Genomic DNA, 24,114 nt, shown 5'->3' on the forward strand with positions numbered 1-24,114 from the left:
ATTTTTCTAATGTATCAATTTTCAATTATCAGTTCCTCAGCAATTTAGCTATTCTAAAACTCATATAATAATTATAATTCAGAGATTCATTTCAGAGTCTAGGCTTTGAACAAAGACTAGGAATTCAAGAGAATAATTTATAGCAGAATATTATTCAAGAAGGAAAATTCTTACCATGTTGAATTGTTGCTGTAGTTTTTCATTTGCATAATTTATGCAAAACTGTTCAAAACTATTTATCTCAAATGTTTCAAATCTGTAATACCAAAAATAAAATTGGAAGGAAAGAAAAGAAACAAACAGCTTTTTAAAAATATTCAAAATGTGCACATTAGGAAGAAAAATGGGAAGTTCTTCAAGATTATAAAACTTCCTTTATACATTTGTGAAGAAAGAGGTTTAAATTCAGAAGTGCAGACTGTGCACCCAGCAGATGAGCATCAGCCAAGACACAGTCTTTTTTTTTTTTTTTCAGAACTGGGGTGTGAACTCAGGGCCTCTCACTTGTAGGCAGATGCTTCACCACTTGAGCCACTTTGGTTGTTTTTGAGATAATGGACTTGCATTTTTGCCTGGGTTGGCCTTGACTGTAATCTTGCTACTTATGTTTCCTGTGCAGCTGGGATTACAGATGTGTAGCATCACCCGTTTGTCTGTTGAGATGCGGGTCTTACTAACTTTTTGCCTGGGCTGGCCTCCAACTGCCATCTTCCTGATCTGTTTTCCGAGTAGTAGAGGTGTGAGCCACTGTGTCCCTCACAGAGATTTTTTTAGAGGTGCTCAACTCTGTGAGTTTTAGAGGCTCGTTCGTCTTCAAGTGGGAAACAACAGGACTCTGATAAAAGTCATTGCTCCTGTCTGTCAGTTATGGGCTTAGCATCACACACACACCAAATGGAACTAGGAAGAGATCTCACAGATTTTCTTTAGAAAAACTGAATCAGAGAATGAAAACTTAGATATCAAAGAAGCCAATGCACATAAAGGATTTTAACAAAGAAAGATACTCAGAGAGGGTAAACTATCAAATGAAATTGGATATTTAGAAATTCAGTGATAATGTACCATATCAAATCTGAAAACCAATTAATTCCACCCATTAGCTTAGTAAATTAGTTCTGGAGCTGAGCTAATGTTTTTTGTTTTAGTTAAATTTTAAGCAGCAGGCAATTATATCACCATCATCAAGGTAGTCCTAAGTTGTTGTAGGTGGGGTTTTCCTTTTCTCACCAGCAGGAGACAAAATTAAGTACCCCTCAGAGTTACTAAATACTCTCCACAAAGAAATGCTCTCTGGAAGACCTGTAGGCAAATGCACTCACCCGTAAATGTCTAGCACACCAATAAAAGAGTGCTGCTTGACAGCTGAGTGGAGAGCCTGATTGACGTGGTCTACAATCCAGTTAAAGAGCTTGGCATAGATGTGCTTGGCCAAAGCATCACGGGCATTGGTGGCCTGCAGCTTGGAGATGGGTTTGATGTACGTCTCCGTGGCTGTGGCCAGCTTCCGGTGACACAGCCAGTGACACATCTCCTCATAATCCACGCCCATGAGGTCACAGAAGATGCCAAGAGGTTCATGCTTGGGCTGCCAAAAGAGAATAAATTATTTCCTATGGCCAGATCAATCAAATAAGAATTTCCTAAAAATGTTAACAAAGAGGTAACATAAAATTTAGCAATTTCTTTGTTGTAACAAACATTATGATCACTCACACCTGAGCAGTGACAGTAAACACAACCATCCATAAACCTGCATCTAGGTAGCATTTTGAAATTTCTTTGAAGACACATATTTATTTTATTTATTTATTTTTGAGTAAAAGTAACAGTAAAGTTTATTAGAAGAGGAATAAGGGGGGAAAAAGAGAGAAAAGCATTTCCTGTTCCTCATGCAGGAAATGGGAGCAAAGACTCTGAGGGCACATGTTTTTAAAAGTTTACCTCTGCATAGATTTGCTGTGTTTCTCTTAGGACACAGTCATTCTGTCCATCAGAAAATCAGTCATCTAGTCAACAAATACTTGCTGAGTGCCCACTATGCATAGTAAGCAAAAATAGACATGGGCCGCTCCCACAGGGAGCTATAGTCACTAGGGGAAATGGATATTAACCAAATGATTACTCCCTAAAATATAAAATACCACAAAGAAGGACACTATGCTAAGAGTTCGCCTGAGAGGACTGTGCCGTATCCAGGGATGCAGGAGACGGTTGCCTTGAGAATGGAGTTGAAACCCGAAGGAATGGAAGGTACTACTAGGCTAAAGGGGGAGGAAAGAGCTTTCCAAGCCAAGGGAACATGCTGGAAAACAGGTTCTGTGGTAGGAGGAAAGCCACCCATAGGAGGGACTGAAGCTGAGCAAAGAAGAAAATGTGTAAGATATTTATTCTCAGAGCAAAGACTGGGTGCTGAAGGGTTCTTCAAATCAGAATCTCTTTAATGGCTTACATATCCATAGCCCTAGAATGTCTTTAGTGAATCTTACATGAGTAGGTGTTTGATAAAAACTTGTTTAATTTAATATATGCTAGTGCATTACATTTCCACATTTCCACTTGTATAATTGAACCTGGTATCATTTCTTGGGAACAGCCAGGATGAACATTGTGGTCTCTAATTGAAAAATGAGGAAATGAAGTCCAAGAGAACAAAAAGCGTGTTAAAAATCACACAGCTAATTTATGTCAGAGTTGGCATTAAAACCTCAGTCTCCTGTTGTGTTCATCCAGGGCCCTTCTCATTCAAGCAGCCCTTCTTTCTTTCAAACCCCACCCTTCAAGTAATCACTTCAGATACAAGTCAGTGACTTCCAAGAGGTGGAAGCACATGTTTATAATCCCCACACTTAGGGGGCTAACTAATACAAGAGGATTGGGAGTTTGAGGCTAGTCTGGACTACACAGCCAGACCCTGTCTCAAAAAACAAAACAACAACAAAAAGAATGTTAAAATAAATAATACGGTTGGGCTGATGGCGTGGCTCAAACGGTACAGCACCTGCCTAGTAAGTGTGAGGCCCTGAGTTCAAACCCAGGTACCATAAATAATACATACATACATACATAGTGTGGCTCCATCTACAAGGTCCTCAAATCCTAGGGGGTGAAGGAGAACTTTCAGAACAATGAGATCTGGTCTGTGATAAAGAAAAGCAAAGAGGGAGGATATGCTCCCAGATCTGCATGTTAGAAATCCCTAAAGTTGGTTAGGGAAGAGGGGCAACTCCCTATCTCCCAACTCCAGAGAGAATCTGAGAGAAGGCAGGAGAGAGGGCAGCTGAGCGTGTAAATGGCTAGAGTGTGGAGTGTGAGAAATGGGAGAAAAAACCTGAACAGGAAGTCAGGGTCAATCATGAAGGGCTTTCCATCTCATGCCAAGTCAAGGAATCTCCCACTTTACATGCAGACCCCTAATGGATGCTTGAAAACCCACATAGTTCTAAATTCTATATATATATATACATCTTTTCACAATTAAGTACAGTAAGAGATCAATAACTACTAATAAAATAGAACATTTATAACAGTATACTATAAAAAAGTTATATAGTACAGTACATAACAAAAATTATGTGAATATTTCTCTCCTTCTCACTATACTTACCCTTCTTATAATGATGTGAACTGCATGTGATGAGATGGAGTGAGGTGAGTGATATAAGCACTGTGATACATCATTAGGCTACTACATAGGGCTGCTTGACCACATGCACTGTGACACCTCAGCAGTTGATCTGAGAACTGAGATGGCTACTAAGGGACTAAGGTGGCAGCATATGCAGTGTGGACATGCTGGGCAAAGGGATGATTGATGTCCCATGTCCCAGGCAGAATGGTGCAGGACTTCATGAGATTGTATCATGCTACTTAGAATGGGATACAATTTAAAACTCATGAATTGTTTATTTATGGAATTTTCCACTAATATTTTCAGATCAGAGCTGACCACAAAACTAAAACTGCTAAAAATGAAACCACAGTTAAGGGAGGAATACTGTAAGGTGGTTAGCCTACTCCCGAAGGCAGTGGGGCTACCTAAAGAACTTAAGCAGGGGCGTGATATGATCCTTATAACTCTAACTTTTATAAGTGTCTAATCCTATGAAGCCATCTATGTCATCATCTATCCATCTGTCTATTAATCATTCTACATATTTAAGATACAATATGTATATACACATTTTTACAGTTATTTATATACATACATACACACATCTGTGTACTCTTATATAGTCATATATACATACATATGGAAAGTAAAAATACATACTTTTTCTTTTTAGTGCTAAGAATTGAACCCAGGGCCTTATGCCTGCTAAGCCCACAGGGTTAGCTACTCTACAGCAGGGTAAATCCCCCTGAGAATTTTATGCATTTTAATAGATAGAGGTACCTGCACCACATGCAATAAAATTAAAAGTGATAAGTCACTTTCTTACTCACCCCCCACCCCAACACACAATGTAGTTCCTCTTTCTAGGATTAAGCACTCTTAACACTTTCTTCAGTAGTTTTCAACCCATATAACATTTCGACAGATGAATACAGAAGGTTATCAATTCTTGGTACCTGTGCCATGGGCCAAATGAGCCTCTCTAGACCTATCAATGTAACTTCTACATCTTATTAAATGTAACCAAGTTCATTCATGTTCTCTCTTTTTCTCTCTCTCTGTCTGTCTCTCTCTCTCTCACACACACACACATACACACACACACACACACACACACACACAAATCACTGTGCACAAGGAATTAGAAGTCATATGCAATTATGCCTCTGATAATATCAGACTTAAAGATTATCACTTCTACAGAAAATCAATAAAACTAGGAGCTGAGGCATAGCTCAGTAGTAGAGCACTTGCCTCCTCCATGTGCAAGACCCTGAGTTCAATCCCTAACACCACCAGCAAAAAAAAAAAAAGAAAAAAAGAGTCAACAGAGTCAACAAAACTAAAACTTAATTCAACCACCATCCATTAAACTTGTTCTGAACTTACAGGTATTGTGCAGCTATCTGAATCTCGAGATGTAAATCCAACATTGCCTAAATGAAGGATGCCAGCAAGAATTCGAAAAATTCCCATTTGATAAGATTCACTAATCCCTGAAATAAATGAACAAGTGATTAATTTCAGCATAGCAACTAAACAATTATGGCAGAACAATTAATGCCAAATGTTGTACACATTATAATGAGTCCTAAGTAGCAATATTTTCCTCTTTGTTGACAGTAACACATCAGGCAGTTTAGCACCACGGGTGACAGCATGGGCTGTGGAGTGTGGCCAGCTGGGCTCAAGGTGCCATGTGCAGGTAACTTCACCCTCTTTGCTTTTATTTTCTCATTTGAAACGTGGGAATGACAGTGACTTCTTCAAAGGAAACAATGCACATAGCACACTCAACACACGATGGGCACATGGTAAGAACTAAACAAATCACCATTGTCACACTCTGTATTTAAGTATTTCACAAATATTACTGCCGCCTTTATCTCTACTCCAGATGCAAGTTGTTGTCCAGTAGCGCTGTTTTAAGTTAGATTATTTACCTCTGCTAACTACAGACTGAGTCTAAATCAAAGATCCCAAGGTTAGAAGTGTTCTGACTGGCTTTCTACCCTGGGTTGATGAGTGAGTGTCCAGCACTGGAGTTGGACCTAAAGGATAAGATGAGAAAGCTGGACAGTATTTGACTTTTATTAGGTCTGGCTTCGTATTTCAGTAAAGAACGTAATTTCCAGAACATCAAATGTAATTATATGTAAGTAGTAAAAGTATTTCTAAATATGTAATCTGGTACAGGGTAATTCAGATTGACCTTACATGAATGTTCTTGGTATTTCCTACACAATGGCTTTTTCAAATTCATAGTTTAGCTCTAGAAGTGAAGCAGCATTTTTACAAGCTTTACTATTCATGTGAATCACCAACAAATTTCGTTATAAGCAGATTTTGGTTCAGCAGATCTGAGAAGGGGTAAAAGATTCTATATTTTGAGCAAGCTCCATGTGGCTCAGGACCACACTTTGGTTAGCAATGTTTTTTAATTAAATCAATTCACTTGAGGGTACTTCAAAATATCAACATATGATTTTTTTGAGTTGTTTATATCTTGAGGTATTTTTTTTTAAAGAAAGTAATTCACTTCTAAAATTTGTAGACTATGGCTCAAAGGATTAATTTAGATCCAATGTTTTTTAAGTACCAGAAACACAACATGACATCTGTGCTGTTTCAAAAACACTGGAATAAACTATATGTAACACAATGTTCTGTCACTATGCCAACTTGGTCACATTTCCTAGCTAAAAAAAACTTTAAAAACAAAACAAACAAACAACCCACCCCACAAAATGTGAGCTTGAACAGGAACTCATTTCATTTAGCTTTAGGATCTAGATTTTTATAAAAATGTAAGCAAAAAATTACTTAACTCTTATGATGCCTCAAATATACTTTTTAAAAACACATTTTATGGAGGGTCAGTTTGTTTACCATAAAATTTAAGTATTCAATGATCTTCAATAAATTTAAAAAGTTGTACAACCATTACCACAATCTAATTTTAAAACCATTCCATCACCCCAAAAAGCAATCTTGTGCCCATTTGTCTGAATGTACTGCATGATGCATGTTAAATCTCTCAGCATTGCTCACCGTTTGATGCAAAGCCAAACCAATACAGCAAACAAAGGTCACTTGAGTAAAAAAGTTATTGCTCTTAAGAGCTCAGGAAAAAAACTATATTACCTAGCAGAGTGCAGGCCTGCCTCGTGTGTGCCATCTCCTTTGCATCATCCACTCCTTCAATCACAGGACTACCTCCTTGCTTTGTGTAATGAAAGTTATTTGCATCTCCTGCAACGAAGGAAAATAAGTTTTGCACACTATGAAAAAGCTATGACTTCTGCACTTATGACAACACTGAATTAGAAACAGTGATAGCACATTTAAGTGTACAGGGTCAGAATTCTAACTACCTGTGTTTTCAATTATATTTTAATACAAAACTCAAAACTAAATAATGGAGTAGTGTTTATAGTTTATTATCTTAATTGGCAAAATGAATAGTACTTTCCTACAGGCTTAATTCTAAACTACACACTAGGACAACTTCCTCCAACACTTTAATCAAAGCAGATTTTAAATATATACAAAAGTAGAGAGACTAGAATAATGAACCTCTATTTACTTATCACCCACTTAAACAAGTATCACCTCAAGGCCAATCCTGTTCTATGTATATGGTCACTCACTCCTTCCCCATCCCATAGGTTATTTTGAAGCCAACTGCATACTTTAAAAAAATTATTTTACTCATAAATATTTCAGTATGAACTAACATTCCATTTAATAAGTAAGTCTGGGAACCCAGAAATTAACAAAACAATACCAACACAATAAACCTAGTGCCACCCTCATACCTAGTCGTAGCATTTTAAATTCAGGCAACTTTGCTGAGGCACAAAGCTGATAGAAGATGTGATAGTTTCTCTCCTCTTCTGCCTTTGAAACAAGAAGAGTTTTCAATTACAGCCTTTCAATCTAACACTCAGAAATTTCTATCATAAAAAACAACTTTAATATTTAGTTATCTCAGTTGGTAAAATTCCCAAGTTTTCTAATACTTGTCTTAGGATCATTAACACATATGATTTATAGCCTATGTGCAAGCCGGGCACTGTGGTGCAGACCTGAAGCTCCAGCTAATCAGACGGTGAGGCAGGAGGATGGCTTGAGACTACAAGTTTGGGGCCAGCCCAGACAACGCAGTGAAAACTTGTCTCTTAAAAAATACAAATAAAAATATATACAGTCTATATGCACATGTATATACATGTGTTAATCACATTCAACATAAAACACCTGCTGATAACACTTTTTGAATTGGTGAAAAGCTTGATATATGGCAGATCATAAAAGAAATGCTTTTAGTAGAGGTAAAAACAATTTTTTTTTTGCAATACTCAACACAATTTTCTTTTTTTTAATTTTATTGTTTTATTATTCATATGTGCATACAAGGCTTGGGTCATTTCTCCCCCCTGCCCCCATGCCCTCCCTTACCACCCACGCCACCCCCTCCCTCTCCCCCCACCCCCTCAATACCCAGCATAAACTATTTTGCCCTTATCTCTAATTTTGTTGAAGAGAGAGTATAGGCAATAATAGGGAGGAACAAGTGTTCCTGGTTGAGATAAGGACAGCTATACAGGGAGTTGACTCACATTAATTTCCTGTACGTCAACACAATTTTCTAAAGATACCTTCTACCTTTGCCATATTTTAGAGTCAACCATCTTTTGTGGTTGTAAGAAATACAGAAATGAACTATATCTTCTGCATCATCTTAGTTTATATAATATAAAATCAACAAGTATTTCATAAAATAAAAATAAATCTTTTCTTATTCTAAGGTCACTTTTTAATGTTTCCTGAGTCTTTTTCCACATATACGCCTAAAATACAACTATAATAATACTGTTCATACGAAATTGAATCCAAATATTTTGTCATCATACCTATGAACTCTACAGTGTTTTTAGTTGGATAAACATTAGTATTAATAAGGTCAAGGTCAGGTTTTAGTGCCTAAAGAAGGTTGATGTCTGGTACAGAAAACTTATTACAGGGTCAGAAGACACTGAGAAATTCCCAGCATACTAATGGTCCCAAGTATGATAGGCAAGAGATCAGGAGGTTGAGCACACAGAAACAAGAAAAGCAGGAGGGTCTACAGAAATACTGTCATCCAATCTGTGTGATTCATTTTGACATACAAACATTTCAGTATTCTATATCCTTAGGAATTGAGGCATAGCTAGAATTACTACCATGTCTCTAGTCGAGACAATAAGGACTAGGCTCTACCATTTCAGATTAAGTACTACTAACCTTTGGTCAACATGCTGACCAAGGACAATTTTTCCTATCCACTTCACCCTTTACTCATATCAGTCAAATCTTTCCTATTTAGGCTCAATCTTCTTTTAGGTCTACCTATGTCTTGTTTGTTCTTTCTTCTGACTACTAAAGTTGACAGTTTTCAAAAAACCCTACCAACATATTCATGTATAAAATAGCACTGCTCTGTATGTACCTAGATATTTGAACAATGGTAGAAAGTGGCTGCTGAATTACTATTCAAATCAAGTATTATATTTTAGGAGGTCATAAATGAAGCACAATCCCAAATCAAAGTCAGGGTAGCTGACCACGGCTACAACTTACAACTCTTGGTATGTCCCAGACACTCTCAAGATCAGAACAGACTTAAGCAATAGAAACTGTGTACCCTGCTACATGGTAGTGCCAGGGGTATTTGAATCCCAATGCAGTGGGCATCCAGTTAAGGGCTACTGAAACTTCAGATCTCACAGTATGAGTGTGGAGTGGGCCAACAGGAGTCCCAAATACTGTGAGTTTTCCAAAAATAAATCTACACTCCCTAGTATGCCATATATGAATGTATGCCTGCTAGTGTTGCAGATGTGTAACATTATGTCCTTTCCAATCAAAGAGGACCAAGAAACCAGGCATACTGACACAGACCTGTAAAACCAGCACTTGGGAGGCTGAGGCAGGAGGATTTTGAGTTTGAGGCCAGCCTACACTATATAGTGAAACTGTCCTTAAAAAAGAAAGAAAGAAAGGATCAAGAATGTATGTGTGTATACAAATCCTGCACAAATGTATCAACTGTATCCTATGACAGAAGTTTACAATTGAGTTATGAGGATTTAACTCTCAATATCATATTCTAAGGGAGGAAAAGGAAAGAAAGAGGATAGAGATAATTTTTTTTTTTGAGCTGAGTTCAAACTGTAACTCACTGAAGGCCTAGACCAATACCTTACCTAACATTTGGGAAATAACAGAGACAAGACTAAATAAATAGCACCCCTTCTTAACTAAGCTTTTCAACAAGCATATGTAGAAAAAAAGTCAAAACCATTAAACCTAAACCACTGCCCACTCACAAAGACTATTAGTCTAAGGAGGTATTAACTACATGCTGCCATCCAAGTGTGGTTTGCAGTAATATCTTGACAATATGCTCAAGGGGATCTAGAAATAAAATACTTTCCATACAGCAAGCATCAGCTCTGCAATTATATACCAATCTAACCCAACTGTATATACATGGATACATGCCCAGCTTACCTGGAACACCACTCTAGATTTCTCTAGTAGGTAAGTTCTCATATTGGCACCAATGATTCGGTATCTCTTATCAAAACCAATTTCAATATACTTCCCAAAACGGCTGCTATTATCATTCCTGGTTGTTTTAGCATTTCCAATTGACTAAGAAACAAGGGAGAAAATAAGATTTTAGAAGTGTAATTCATGACATGACATTTACAAAGTTTGCTTAGGAAGAGAAAGGACAGAGTAGAACATAACTCTTTAAAACTGATTCTTTTAAGAATAGAACCAGTTTTGCACTTGTAGGCACTGGTGCATGCTTTTCCCACTGTACAACTACACAGTTGTTATATATATAACATACATATATAAATAGTCCTTATTAGTCTTATTATTCTCACAATGATGGATTTCAGAAACAGCAAACTCAAACCCAGCAGCTGGGGGATTTTCATACACCATTTAGGTCATCTAAACATACCGATACATGCCAGCAAGGAAAGAGAATGCATTGGGCTGGGGGCTGCCAAAGTACAAGCCTTGCTAATTAACATCAAGATTTTGATTGCTTTGAAAAAAAATGTTTTATGTAAATGAAAGGGTTAAGACAAATTAATATTTTCTTTGATGTGCTGCTTTAGTGTTTAGGATCTCTTTAGAAATTAGAAGTTTCTGGACTAAGGCTTGGCTCAAGTTGCAGGGCTCCTACCTAGCAAGCATAAGGCTCTGAGCTCAAACTCAGTACTACAAAATAAAATAAAAATAAAAAGGTAATAAAAGAAACTCGAAGTTTCTATCATCTTCTCCTATAGCAATAAGATTACTGCTTATAGTATTACCTGCTCAATTTACATATCATTTTTAGAAACCAGAGGAAGCAAAATTTGGCTTTGGTTTTTGATGGTTGTATCTAACTTGCAAAACATTTGCTACAGAATGCAGAGTGTAACTTTATGCTAATTTTTTTATATAACCTTAAAAATTAAAGTGGCATACATCTATCTGCTTTTGATTTAGGTGACATACTATAAAATTTTCTTTTAAGGAAGGTATTCACATAATACATATATTAAATGCTAAATAAGCTTACTTCATTTCACAAAATTAACATCTTTCACTTACACAAAGCCTGTGTTAGGATCAGTATATAAAAACCATGGCAAAGAGAAAGACTGACAAGAGTAGGGAGCATTAAAAGAGTGGAGCAAGTATCACGGTGCAAACAGCAGCAACACACCCGCAAGAGTCAACACATGAGATCCTCTGATCAAAGAAAATGTACTTTGACTTTCTGAAATAAAGGGTAGTAATCATCATATTATTTTGGCAGTAAAGATACTGTTAAAATTTAGGTTAACATTTTTAATACTTTTCTAGAAAAAGTAAGAATGACTTGAAGCTATCTTATAGCAACATGACAGTGATCTAATTTAGCCTTAGATACAGACATTTACTCAAATATTATCTTTCTGGATGTTATAGAAATCCCCACTATTCCATATATTTCCTCTATTTATATTATATTTAAAAAAGGTGATTCCTTATAAGTACAGAATTTTCTCTTGACACAATACATTGTGAAAAGGAAACATTAAAAAGTTACATGCTGTAGAAGCAGCAGCAGCAATGGCATTATGGAGTGCTGACCAGGCACTTCCCTAAGCACTTTTCTGCGTGTAACTAAGGAAACTGGGGAAAGTGGTCCACAATTTTTTCTTCCTTCTGCAACTCTTGCTCTAACTTTCATATCTCATCTCTTCTCCATCTTCTCAGACTGGGAGTCAGAGTGGCCAACTTGCCTAAACAATGTTACCTACTGTAAGGGGGGTAGGGTAGGGTTAAAGCAGACATTTTTCATCTTTGAGTAAATATATTTAAACATAGAACATGGAATGGCAGAAGGAGCAAATGAAAGAAGTCTGAATACCTACCTGCCTCTTAGATGAGGCCATTTAACCTCTGAGGGGCATTAGTATCCCAGGTATAAAATGACTACAAAGACCTGTAGAGGCCTTTTCCAAGTAATCACAAAGGATTCTAAGCCGTGAATCTGATATGGAAAGAAGGTTCCCTACATAAACAGTATCTTTTGTTCATACCCTCTAACTACTCCCTCTGCCTTGAGTTCTGTATTCACAAGAGACTAATGCTATTTTCATTTTATCCAGCAAGAAATTGGTAAAAGAGAAATCCTGACTTTACTATTTGTTTTAGTGAAATGCTGCATGAGTGACTCTTTACTAAATAGAAATGAAAACCTCCAGTTGTGGTTATTGAAGATAAAAAAAGAACTATTAAGATCCAGTGTGTGCCAAGAACCCTCCCTATCCCCATCCTAAAATGAAAAGGAAAACGTGATAAAGTAGAGAAAAAAGAACCATTTCTCTACATGTCATAATACGCAAATGTGCAAATCCCTTCAGCCATTGGGTGGTGACACTAACCACATAGGATGCCCGTCATCAAACGAGGAATTTCAGCAGAAATGCTGAGACCTGGGCATACCTTTCTCAACAGGAAAGGGCTCTAACATAGAGACATTGTCATAAAGCACATTTAAACCCACAAGATTTCTGCATCCTCAAGACTTAACCTATCCTTTCTTACATTCTTTAGCCCCATATCCATTTAGTCTTCCAAATTCAGAGGCTTTCTTTTTAACTGTTGAAAATTAACAAACTTTTTTTAGGGAGGAGGGGAGGTGCCTCCCCTGGGCCTTGTACATGCTAGGCGAGTGCTCTACCCAAGTTCATCTCCCAAAAGTTCAATTTTTTCATAATCCAAAAAACTATAGATTCACTAAATGGTAATACAGAAAAAAGTAGCTGACCATTAGGAATCCCTTCATCTTTTTTTGTTCATCCAGCAAGAGGGCAAATTCTTTATAGCTGTATATTAAAAAGCAGTATATGTGTTCATTCCAAAATTTTAATACAAAATTTTAATTCAAACCTGTGTTGTGGAAAGAACAACATAGCTGGTCTTTGAGAGAGGCCATAAAACAGTTCATTTGTCTTTTGGCACATTCTAGAAGGTTCATTTTGGACTTAAGTTATCCCCAAGACAATCTTAAACTCTAGTTTTAAATAGAAGACATGGGATTTCCTAAAGCTATCACAATTGAGACTTTAGGATAATGTAACATTAGAGTGGCCTGGCATATTGTCAAATACCAGGAATTTGTTGTCATGCAAAAAGTAGTCAAATCAAAGAAAGTCCTGATGTTTTCTGACCCAAAATAAAAAAAATGGCTCCACAAATTCTATTTCTCAATATTAATACTAGCGGTATCCACCACTATACCCATGGCTGAATTATTTCAAAACCTTAATTTGCTTAAAATATTTACTACTCTCTTTTAGCACAAGTATTTGTTCTTCCTGTCCATGCTATTTCAGAAAATGTTTCTAGTTTTCTCTTTGCAGCATGGCTAGCATTGGAGGCCTCTCAACTTGCACAGAATATCTTGTCTTTGGATTCCAACAGCAAAAGTCCTGCTGCTGCAGAGGGCAGCTCTGCAGGCAAGAGGTCACAGCATTCTGTTTTGAGGCTTCACACACAGCACTGCACACCAGGCAAAATTACCTCTGGACAGATTATTGCAAACACCACTTGCACCCAGGTACACCAGGCCAATTTTAACTTCATCTGTGTGTAGCTGACAAATAACGGTTGGCAAAGGAAAAAGACAGAAATAAAAACATACCCATTTGAATTTTTAACAAGAACAGTTTGTTTCTGCATGTCCAAACTAATTTCTATTTAATAAAACTTATTTTTCCTTCCTTCCTTCCTCCCTTTCTTCATCATCTTCTTTTTTTTTTTTTCAATACTGGGGATTGAACCCAGGGTCTTGTGCATGCTAGGCAAATGCTCAACCACTTGAGCCATACCCCTGGGTCCTATTGTTTGCATTTTGTTTTTGAGATAGGTCTTAATAACTTGCCTTGGCTGGTCTTGAACTCACAATCCTCCTACCTTGGCCTCTCAGAGTAGCATGCACATCTCACCTGGATTATAGGCATACACCATCACACCTGGATTTTCCTTTGTCTTCTTATAAAACTACAACTTTCCTAAAGTCATATTAATAAACAAATAGTTGTCTAGCTACAAATCTAAAAATATCAATTCTCAAAAAACCAATTCTATTTTCTTTGGCATAGACATTTCTATTTTATATATGTACTTGATTTTTGAGAGTTCATCATCTTTTCATACTTCTTCCTCTCTCGAGAACTTATAATTATTGAATTTCTTGGCTAAATGTAATATACTTGATAAAAATGAAAAATAAAAATGTTTATGAGATCATAGTTCAAGTTTTTAATTCAAATCTGGGAAAAACTCTTTACAGCTAAATAGTTGGACTCAGCATAGAAAAATGAACTATGAAGCCAGACATTATGACACACACCTGTGATGTTAGCATTTGGGAAGCTGAGGCAGGAGGATTGCAAGTTCAAGTCCAGTCTAGGCTACACAGTAAAACCCTGTCTCAAAAAAAAAGGAGAAAAGAAAAGAAATAAAAGAAAAATAGAACTCATTATTAGCAGTAGCAAATCCTATGTTGTTGGAAGAAGCATAAATAAGAACTTAACTAGGGGAAATGATCAACTTGTATTTCTGGTACAAGAAACAGGAAGTATGAGTCAACTAATTAGTCAACTAATTACAAGAAAGAAACTTTGGAAAATGGAAGTATTGTTGCCTGCTACTATAGGCAACAATTCTGTTGGTAGGTTTAGAATGCAGCATTAGAAATTAAAGCGGATTTCTCTATAACAGCTTTATGCAAAATAAATTTTCAGTTTTCCTCGATCTCCTACTAACATGTAGAAAAGTATTTTCTTAATTTTAGTGCTTGGGAGTCCCACACTTTCTGGCATGCACTGTAATAATCAATTTTTTAGCATGTTTCTTTTCTTTTTCAGCATACAAGGATTTGAACTCACAGCCTCACACTAGCTAGGCAGGCTACTACCTGAGCCATGCCCCAACCCTTTAAGGATGTTTCTTAATAACAGAATACAAGATGAAGGCCAAGGAGGCTGCTCTCTTACCTCCATGATGGGGTTGGAGGCCAAGACCTTTTCCTCAACATTGGCCTCACTGGCAGAGCCACTTACAGTTGCAAAGTATCTCATGGCATACTTAGCTGAGACGGTTTTTCCTGCCCCGGACTCTCCACTCACAATGATGGACTGATTTCGTTCATCTCTGTAAAACAAAGGAGAGTAACTGCCAGTGCTGCCTGCTTCTGAACGTGATTAACAGTATTTCCACTCTGTCATCACTGATGAGGCATGGGAGTTTCTGCTGGTTCATACTCATGGCAGTATGGAAAGAAGCATAGACTGATATTTCCTGTAAGTGAGAACAACCACTTACAAACTAAAATAAACAGAGAAGACATATGCCATTAAGTTAGACAGCACCACATCCAAAGATGGCTCACAAGAGAAAGGAGATATCCGTTGGAGCCACAGCAAAGGAATTTAGACAAAAATCCCATTTAATTAAAATTACAAAACCATCTAAAATATTTCAAATTGTCTATTAACTAACAATCTATGACACAGTGTCTCCCACAAACTCCTGCTCATAATAAAACAACTTCATTACCAAAGAAGAAATAATTTATTTGCTGGCTTTTGCATTCACATACATCAAGCCACATGCATGTCTGCAGATGCAATGATGAATAACATTACTATTAATATAGCCAACGAGCTCATCTAGTGTTAAAGATCAGCTAATTTTAGAGCTCAGACTATCTCATAATTACATCAGTAATTAATTCACACAACAACCTAAAAATTCTAAGGATGAACTTGTTCAGACTATCTTTGATATGAGAGCCTATGTCTTCTTTATCTCCAACATCCAGAATCTTGTCCAAATCTGACACATCACAAAAGCTCAGACAATGTGTCTTGATTATAAGTGAACAGAACGTCAATGAGCAACCTAGCCTAGCCTTGGCTACAATTTCTATGATAGAAGCAGAGAACTTTGACTTACTAGGATGAAGGTAGTAGTTGCCTTTAATCCATCAAAATAGCTGAATAAGTACATGAAAGTGGAATTATTTGTGTTCTAATTTATAAAGAGATGAGATGATTTCAAAGGTTTGTAGTGGAACTATCCTTTAAAGTCATAAGGTAGGGATTCAGTTCTATTATAGAAGACCTTCTTACCTTTTAAAAGATATTTATTTGCCCAAGAAATATTTGTCACACACCTACTACAGATTCAAATTAGATAAGCCATTATCTGTGTCCTCGTGTGGTTGATGCTCTAGTGGGAAAGACAGGTCAGAAATGCCAGATGATAATGCAGGAGATGGGTCAGTGGAAGGAGGAAGAGGGTATCAGGGAAGGCTCTCTGAAATTGATACCTGAGCAAGGACCAGAAAGAGGACTAGGAGAGAGTAAGCAGGCATGGGGAACTTAGGAAAGGAACATTTCAGGCAAAAGACATGACACAACTGAAGGTCAGAATCATAAGAAGTTAGAAAAGAACAGATAATTCAGTTTTGCTGGAAAATGGAGAAATGACAGTTTGCAAAGACCAAAGTGGCCTTACATGAGATGTTAAGAAATTTGAACTTTGCTTGAAGATCATGGGATGCCATTGCGGGTCTTTACACAGAAGAACATCATCTGGTTAGTAAAATTACTCTGGCAGTAATTTGGAGTATGGGTAGCAGAGGGCCTAGATAAAAAATAATGAAAATCTGAACAAAGGCTGTGTCAGCACTGAGAAAGGCAGATAGCCTTGACAGACACCAAAGTGGTAGAATCAACCACTGAGTAATAAAGTTTCAAGGGAGACATTCAAGACTTTAAGGTTGTTTTTTCCTTGATAAATAAGGGTTGCTTCCTTATTTTACAGACTTTGAAAAATATACCCAGCTCAGACATGATGAGGTATATTCACATCATACTATAAGGCCCAGATGGCAGCCTGTTTCTAACTATGACTCTCACACTTTGGGAAAAATCAGGAGGTTCTGGTCACACAAAGGAATGGGTAATTCTTTTTTTTTTTTTCTGGAACTAGAGTTTGAGCTCAGGGCTTTGCACTTGCAAAGCAGGCACTCTATCACTTGAGGACAAGCTTGTACATAGTCCCTATATTTACAAAACCCAAGAGCTTCATATTTACCATCTCATCACTTTATTTGAATTTCTAGACTGAACTCAATATACTCATTGCTTCTGTTCACTCATATCTTATTTCAAAATAAATCACTGTAGTAAGAAGTTAGGGATTGGTGACATATACCCGTAATCCCAGCACTTGGGAGGCTGAGGCAGGAATATCAAAAGTTCAAGGCAAGCCTAGGCTACATAGTGAGACCTTGTATAAATAAATAAATAAGAAATAAAATACATGCAGAATTAATCTTTTTCAATACATTAGTCAAGAGTTAATATCAACAGTCTGGATTTCCTTCCATGACACAATCAGAAAAACAAGCCCTTCCTAATTCCAGTATGATTAATTTTGTCACTACACCCCATGTGGCAGTAACTTGACAAAATTCTCCCAGCACCCCATCCAATAGCAAATAGGGTAAAGAGTCACATGAAAAGAAAATCCTGATGGAAACTGCTATCCTAAACTGCACTGCCTTTGGAAAGCTATTGCAAGTACTAATGACAAAAATGTATCAAAAATTCCAAAAATTCATATATAATAGCCCTTTCCTATGATATGTGGAGTGGAGAGAGAAAAAAAATTAAAGGCAATAAAATCAAGATGAATCACAGGCATTTGTACAGACACATACACACAATGATGTGAAGCATGCGCCAAAGACACATTCTCTTTTCTAGGATTGACAGATCCTAGACCCATATGATCAGCAGTTTTTAAGGGACCTTTATTGTTTCTTGTATTTCCCTGACTTAAGTTAGCCGAGAGGCTTCACATTTTTCCCAGACTTAGTAGAGCATTTCAACACATAAGTGAGTTCTTCCCTTTCATTATATAAACCTTACTGTATCCAGATAATAGTCTGCTATGGTTTGGATAAGTCTCCTTCAAAGGCCCCTGCATTGAAGGCTTGGTCCCCAGTCTGTGGTGCTATCAGGAGGTGGTGGGCTTCCCAGGTACTGTGAGATGACCAATTTCCTCCACTATGTGCTCTTGCCACAGTGAATACTCTTGCCTTACCACCAGACCAAAAACAATAAGGCCAATCAAGCACAGACTGAAACCTCTGAACTGTGAGCCAAAATAAATTTTACCTCTTTTAAGTTGATTACCTCAGATGTTTTGGAAGTATCTCAGACAGTGATGGAAAGCTAACACATAATTCTAGCTCTGTTGTTTACAAGGTTTATGGTTTTGAGCGATTGCATGACCTCTCTGGGTCATGGTTTTCTCATCTTTAAGATTAAATGACATGTAAGGTCCCCTCAGATTCTAAAGAACTATGATCGAAAAGTCAAATTGACTTTGTGCTTGGTTTTTCAGATGTTGGGTTGGTCATAGCCTACACTCTGAGCTTCAGAAAAATTTTGGGACCAAGAACAATTGGAACAAAGAGGCCTACAAATACTCAGGTGGTCACGAATGGCCATCAATGAGATGGGCAACATTTTCCCTCTGGAGGGCCTCTGAGTCAAAGGTGGCGAAAATCAATAAGGGGCTATAAAGAGAAAAATGTAAAATAATTGTTTGTACTCTGTGTGTGTGTTAGTGTGTGTGTGTGTGTGTGTGTGTGTGTGTGTGTGTGTTGCTGGAGATTGAACCCATGTGTGCCACTGAGGTATATTCCCAGCCCCATTGCTTGCTTTTAGATTAAGGGAACAGAAATATTTCAGTAAAATCAGTGCAATGACATTTAAAAAATATATTTCAGTTCTATGTAGTCATAGAAAGAAATGTCAAAAAGAAAGAATAAGACAGAAGACAGGAGTGAGAGCACCAAGTAGAAATACAGAAGGGACAAGGGGGGTACACAAGAAAGGAATAAAGGAAAAAATAAGAAGAGCTTGATAGAAGAGGAGAATGACAAAAATATCAGGGATAAAACACTTTATAGTTTGAGGATAAATATCACATTCCACCCTTCTCTACTCATTTATGATAGGGGCTTTCTACTTTTGAAAGATACCTGTCATTTGAAGAGTCTAATAAAACCAAATTAAGAAACAGAAACCTTTTTTTCTTGCTCCCTTGTTGGAGTGAGCTTTCTCTAGCTCCTGGTTACTACTGAACCTAACTGGGGCTAACTGGGTAGTGACTGGAGATGCAGAAAAGACACAGGATAGACAGACAGACAGACAGAAAGTTGGAGCCAGGTGTGTTGGGGACTCAGATGGAAACGCACAACCTTCATTGCTTCTTTTCTCTTATTCTCTTCATTTTACTCTGCTTCTTTTCTCTATCTCTATTCTTTAAGGTCTTACTCCCTTACGATTCTTTAAAACCTTGCTTCTAAAGTCTTTCCTTAAAACCTTGCTTTTAAAGTCTTCTTTTCCGTTCTTTTAAGTCTCTTTCCTTAGACTCACACTGTCCCACATTTTTTCTTGGCTGTTCTTTAGCATAATTTCTCTTAAAGTCTTTGCCCCCAGACTTGCGCTGTCCCATGATCTTTTTAGTTTTTCTTTAGCTTAGCTTTTTTAAAGCCTATGTATAAAGTTCCTGGTGCAGACTTTCTATCAACCTCTCTTTAGCAATTCTCCTTTAGCAATTCTTTTCCCTTCAGCAATCTCCCTCCAGCACTTTTCCTTCAGCAATTAGTTCACCCTTCAGCGTTCTTTTTCCCTTCAGCAATCCTTTCCCCTTCCAAAAACCTCCCACATCAAAAAGTTAAAAGCCCCAAAGCCAAAAGCAAAAGCCTCAAAGTAAAAGCCCCCAAAGCAAAAAGCCTCGTGTTCTCCTTCAGTGAGTCTTTTATATCCTGTGGTAAACAGGGTGGAGCAGCGGTTCTTGGGGAGCGGCGTGACATTGTAACAGGAGAAATCTGCATTCCTTCTTCTCTGAACATAAACAACTTAGGCGAAGCATCTGTTCTGTATTTTCCTCTTCTGTGGACGGGGCTGTGCCAATCTCAGCCTACAGATTAACATTTTAGAAAAAGCAACAGAGCTGCATCTCGCCTTGCTTATGTCCAGCTCTCATAGGCTTCTCATCATCCACTTTCCACAATCCACATTCCCCATCAAGGCCAAGTCAGTCTGGAGCATCCTCTGGATTTACAAAGTAAGGATACGGAATTCCAAGATGGCGGCTAGAGGTAGGAAGCAGAAAGTGACCCTCCTATAGTGAAATCTTGGAGAGACGCTGGAGACACACTTTGCAGGCATAATCACCGAGAAAGGGCATAACTTTGACTCCTCCACATCTCCAGCCGGCGCAGAGAATCTCCACTTCACGTTAAACGGAGAACCGAGGAGGCCCCCGGGGCCGCCAGTGGCCGGCGCCCAAACGGCTTGGAAGACGCGGACCAGGCATCCCCTTTGATGAGACAACTACAGAACAACATCTGAGGCACCAACTCCAGGACTGGAGATTGAGACGGACACCCAAATTATTAAGACTGAAACTGCATTGCATATAAACTTGGAAGTTTTTTGGATTTTTTTTTTTTTTTAATTTTCTATTTTCCATTTTATTTTAATTCATTTTTATAAATAGATATTACTTTCATATACTTATTTTTTATATTTTTTTATCTTTGATTTTCAATCCTCTCTCTGTCTCTCTATTGTCTGTTCAGCTTACTGTCAATTAGTACACTAACACTCCCTGTTTATACCTTTGAAACTCTCTTGTCTGATACCTTGTTCTGCTTTCTCCCTCTTGTCTGTATATTTGTTTTCCCCTTTTCTTTAACTTCTTGCTTTCCATCTCAGCTCACTCTTCCATTCTCAATATTACCATTGTTATTATTACAAGCTAGAAAATACTTAATTACACACAGTACAGGGACAGTAACAACACCAAGGACAATGACAGGAAGACAGAAAAAACAAGGAAACCAGTTTCCCCACAGCAAAAAATTAGTACAGGAACCAGAGAGGAATGAAGAGAACAGAAACTCAGATCCAGACTCCAACAAAATGAAGATAAACTATGCCAAAGGACCCAATGAAGCCCACAAGAATAATTTAAAAGAAGACATACTACAAGTACTCAATGAGAATTTTATAGAGATGATACTGGATGGGGTCAACCAAAATGTACAGTAGACACTCAAGAAATTCCAAGACAATAAAAATAGAGAATTTGAAAAAGCAAAAGAAGAAATAAAGGAAACCATAGAAGCACTGTATAAACACCAAAGTGAAAGAGAGAACACAATGAATAAATGGATAAATGAACTCAGGACAAAAATAGACAACAACAAAGAAGAAAACAGCCAGGATATGGAAAACCTCAGAAAAAAGAACGAAAAAGAACTGCAAAACAAAACGGAAGGCCAATCCAGCAGAATAGAACAAACAGAAGACAGAATCTCAGAACTTGAAGATGAAATGGTAATTAAAGGAAAAACTGAAGAACTATTAATTAAACAACTCAAAACCTGCGAAAAGAAAATGCAAGAACTCACTGACTCCATCAAAAGACCAAACTTGAGAATCATGGGCATCGAAGAAGGAGAAGAGGTGCAAGCGAAGGGAATGCGTATATATTCAACAAAATAACAACGGAAAATTTCCCAAATCTAGAGAAAGATATTCCCATACAAATGCAAGAGGCCTCCAGGACACCAAACAGACCAGATCAAAATAGAACTACTCCACGACATATCATCATTAAAACAACAAGTTCAGAAACTAAGGAAAGAATATTGAAGGCTGTAAGAGAGAAAAAACAAGTAACATACAAAGGTAAACCCATCAAAATAACAGCAGACTTCTCAACAGAAACATTAAAAGCAAGAAGAGCGTGGGGTGAGATCTTCCGGGCACTGAATGAAAATAACTTCAACCCCAGGATACTCTACCCAGCAAAGCTATCATTCAAAATAGATGGAGCAATAAAAGTCTTCCATGATAAGCAGAAACTAAAACAATATGTGACCACAAAGCCACCATTACAAAAGATTCTGCAAGGGATCCTGCACACAGAAAGTGACACCCAACTTAACCATGAAAAGGCAGGCAGCACCAAACCACAGGATAAGAAAAAGCAAGACAGTAGAGAGTAACATCAAGTTAGGTTCACACAATCAAACCTTCAAACAACTAAGATAACTAAATGGCAGGAATCACCACATACCTATCAGTACTAACGCTTAATGTTAATGGACTTAATTCACCCATCAAAAGACACCGTTTGACAAAATGGATTAAAAAAGAAGATCCAACAATTTGTTGCTTACAGGAGACTCATCTCACCGACAGAAATAAGCATATGCTTAGGATGAAAGGCTGGAAGAAGATTTACCAAGCCAATGGCCCCCGAAAACAAGCAGGAGTAGCAATACTTATCTCTGACAAAGTAGACTTCAAACCTACATTGATCAAATGAGATAAAGAAGGACATTCCATACTAATAAAAGGGGAAATGGACCAAAAGGAAATAATAATCATCAATCTGTACGCATCCAATGTCAACGCACCCAATTTCATCAAACATACCCTGAAAGACCTAAAAGCATATATAAACGCCAACACAGTGGTTGTGGGAGACTTTAACACTCCATTATCATCAATAGATAGGTCATCCAAACAAAAACTCAATAAAGAAATCCAAGATCTAAAATATGCAATAGATCAAGTGGACCTAGTAGATGTCTACAGAACATTTCATCCAACCTCTACACAATATACATTCTTCTCAGCAGCCCATGGAACCTTCTCCAAAATAGATCATATCCTAGGGCACAAAGCAAGCCTCAGCAAATATAAGAAAATAGAAATAATACCATGCATACTATCTGACCACAATGAAGTAAAAGTAGAACTCAACAACAAAAGTAAAGACAAAAAACATGCAAACAGCTGGAAACTAAATAACTCATTACTTAATGAAGAATGGATCATCGATGCAATAAAAGAGGAAATTAAAAAGTTCCTAGAAGTCAATGAAAATGAAAACACAACCTACCGGAACCTATGGGACACAGCTAAGGCAGTCTTGAGAGGAAAGTTTATAGCCATGAGTGCATATATTAAAAAGATTGAAAGATCCCAAATCAATGACCTAATGATACATCTCAAACTCCTAGAAAAACAAGAACAAGCAAATCCCAAAACAAATAGAAGGAGAGAAATAATAAAAATAAGAGCTGAAATCAACGAAATAGAAACCAAAAAAACCATACAAAGAATTAATGAAACAAAAAGTTGGTTCTTTGAAAAAATAAACAAGATCGATAGACCCCTGGCAAACCTAACTAAAATGAGGAGAGAAAAAACCCAAATTAGTAGAATCAGGAATGCAAAAGGGGAGATAACAACAAACACCATGGAAGTCCAGGAAATCATCAGAGACTACTTTGAGAACCTATATTCAAATAAATTTGAAAATCTAAAAGAAATGGACAGATTTCTAGATACATATGATCATCCAAAACTGAACCAAGAGGAAATTAATCACCTGAATAGATCTATAACACAAAATGAAATTGAAGCAGCAATCAAGAGTCTCCCCAAAAAGAAAAGTCCAGGACCTGATGGATTCTCTGCTGAATTCTATCAGACCTTTAAAGAAGAACTGATACCAACCCTCCTTAAACTGTTCCATGAAATAGAAAGGGAAGGAAAACTGCCAAACACATTTTATGAAGCCAGTATTATACTTATCCCAAACCAGGCAAAGACACCTCCAAAAAGGAGAACTATAGGCCAATCTCCTTAATGAACATTGATGCAAAAATCCTCAACAAAATAATGGCAAATCGAATTCAGCAACACATCAAAAAGATTATTCACCACGACCAGGTAGGCTTCATCCCAGGGATGCAGGGGTGGTTCAACATACGAAAA

General features: G+C 37.4%; 1 protein-coding gene across 4 annotated transcripts in view; it reads right to left on the reverse strand.

Moving 5' to 3' along the window:
* The window catches only part of Myo5a (myosin VA), a 203,231-nt gene that overhangs the window by 89,498 nt on the left and 89,619 nt on the right, over window positions 1-24,114 (reverse strand). For all 4 annotated transcript variants that reach the window (XM_074065964.1, XM_074065965.1, XM_074065963.1 and 1 more), the window contains 7 exons: window positions 15,223-15,379; window positions 10,175-10,318; window positions 7,435-7,516; window positions 6,761-6,868; window positions 5,006-5,112; window positions 1,323-1,588; window positions 175-256 (listed from right to left, as the gene is read on the reverse strand). In XM_074065964.1, coding sequence (XP_073922065.1) covers window positions 175-256; window positions 1,323-1,588; window positions 5,006-5,112; window positions 6,761-6,868; window positions 7,435-7,516; window positions 10,175-10,318; window positions 15,223-15,379 — 946 coding nt within the window. The remainder of the gene's footprint in view (window positions 1-174; window positions 257-1,322; window positions 1,589-5,005; window positions 5,113-6,760; window positions 6,869-7,434; window positions 7,517-10,174; window positions 10,319-15,222; window positions 15,380-24,114) is intronic.

Source organism: Castor canadensis, chromosome 2 (assembly GCF_047511655.1).
Source record: "Castor canadensis chromosome 2, mCasCan1.hap1v2, whole genome shotgun sequence".
NCBI classification, from domain to species: domain Eukaryota; kingdom Metazoa; phylum Chordata; class Mammalia; order Rodentia; family Castoridae; genus Castor; species Castor canadensis.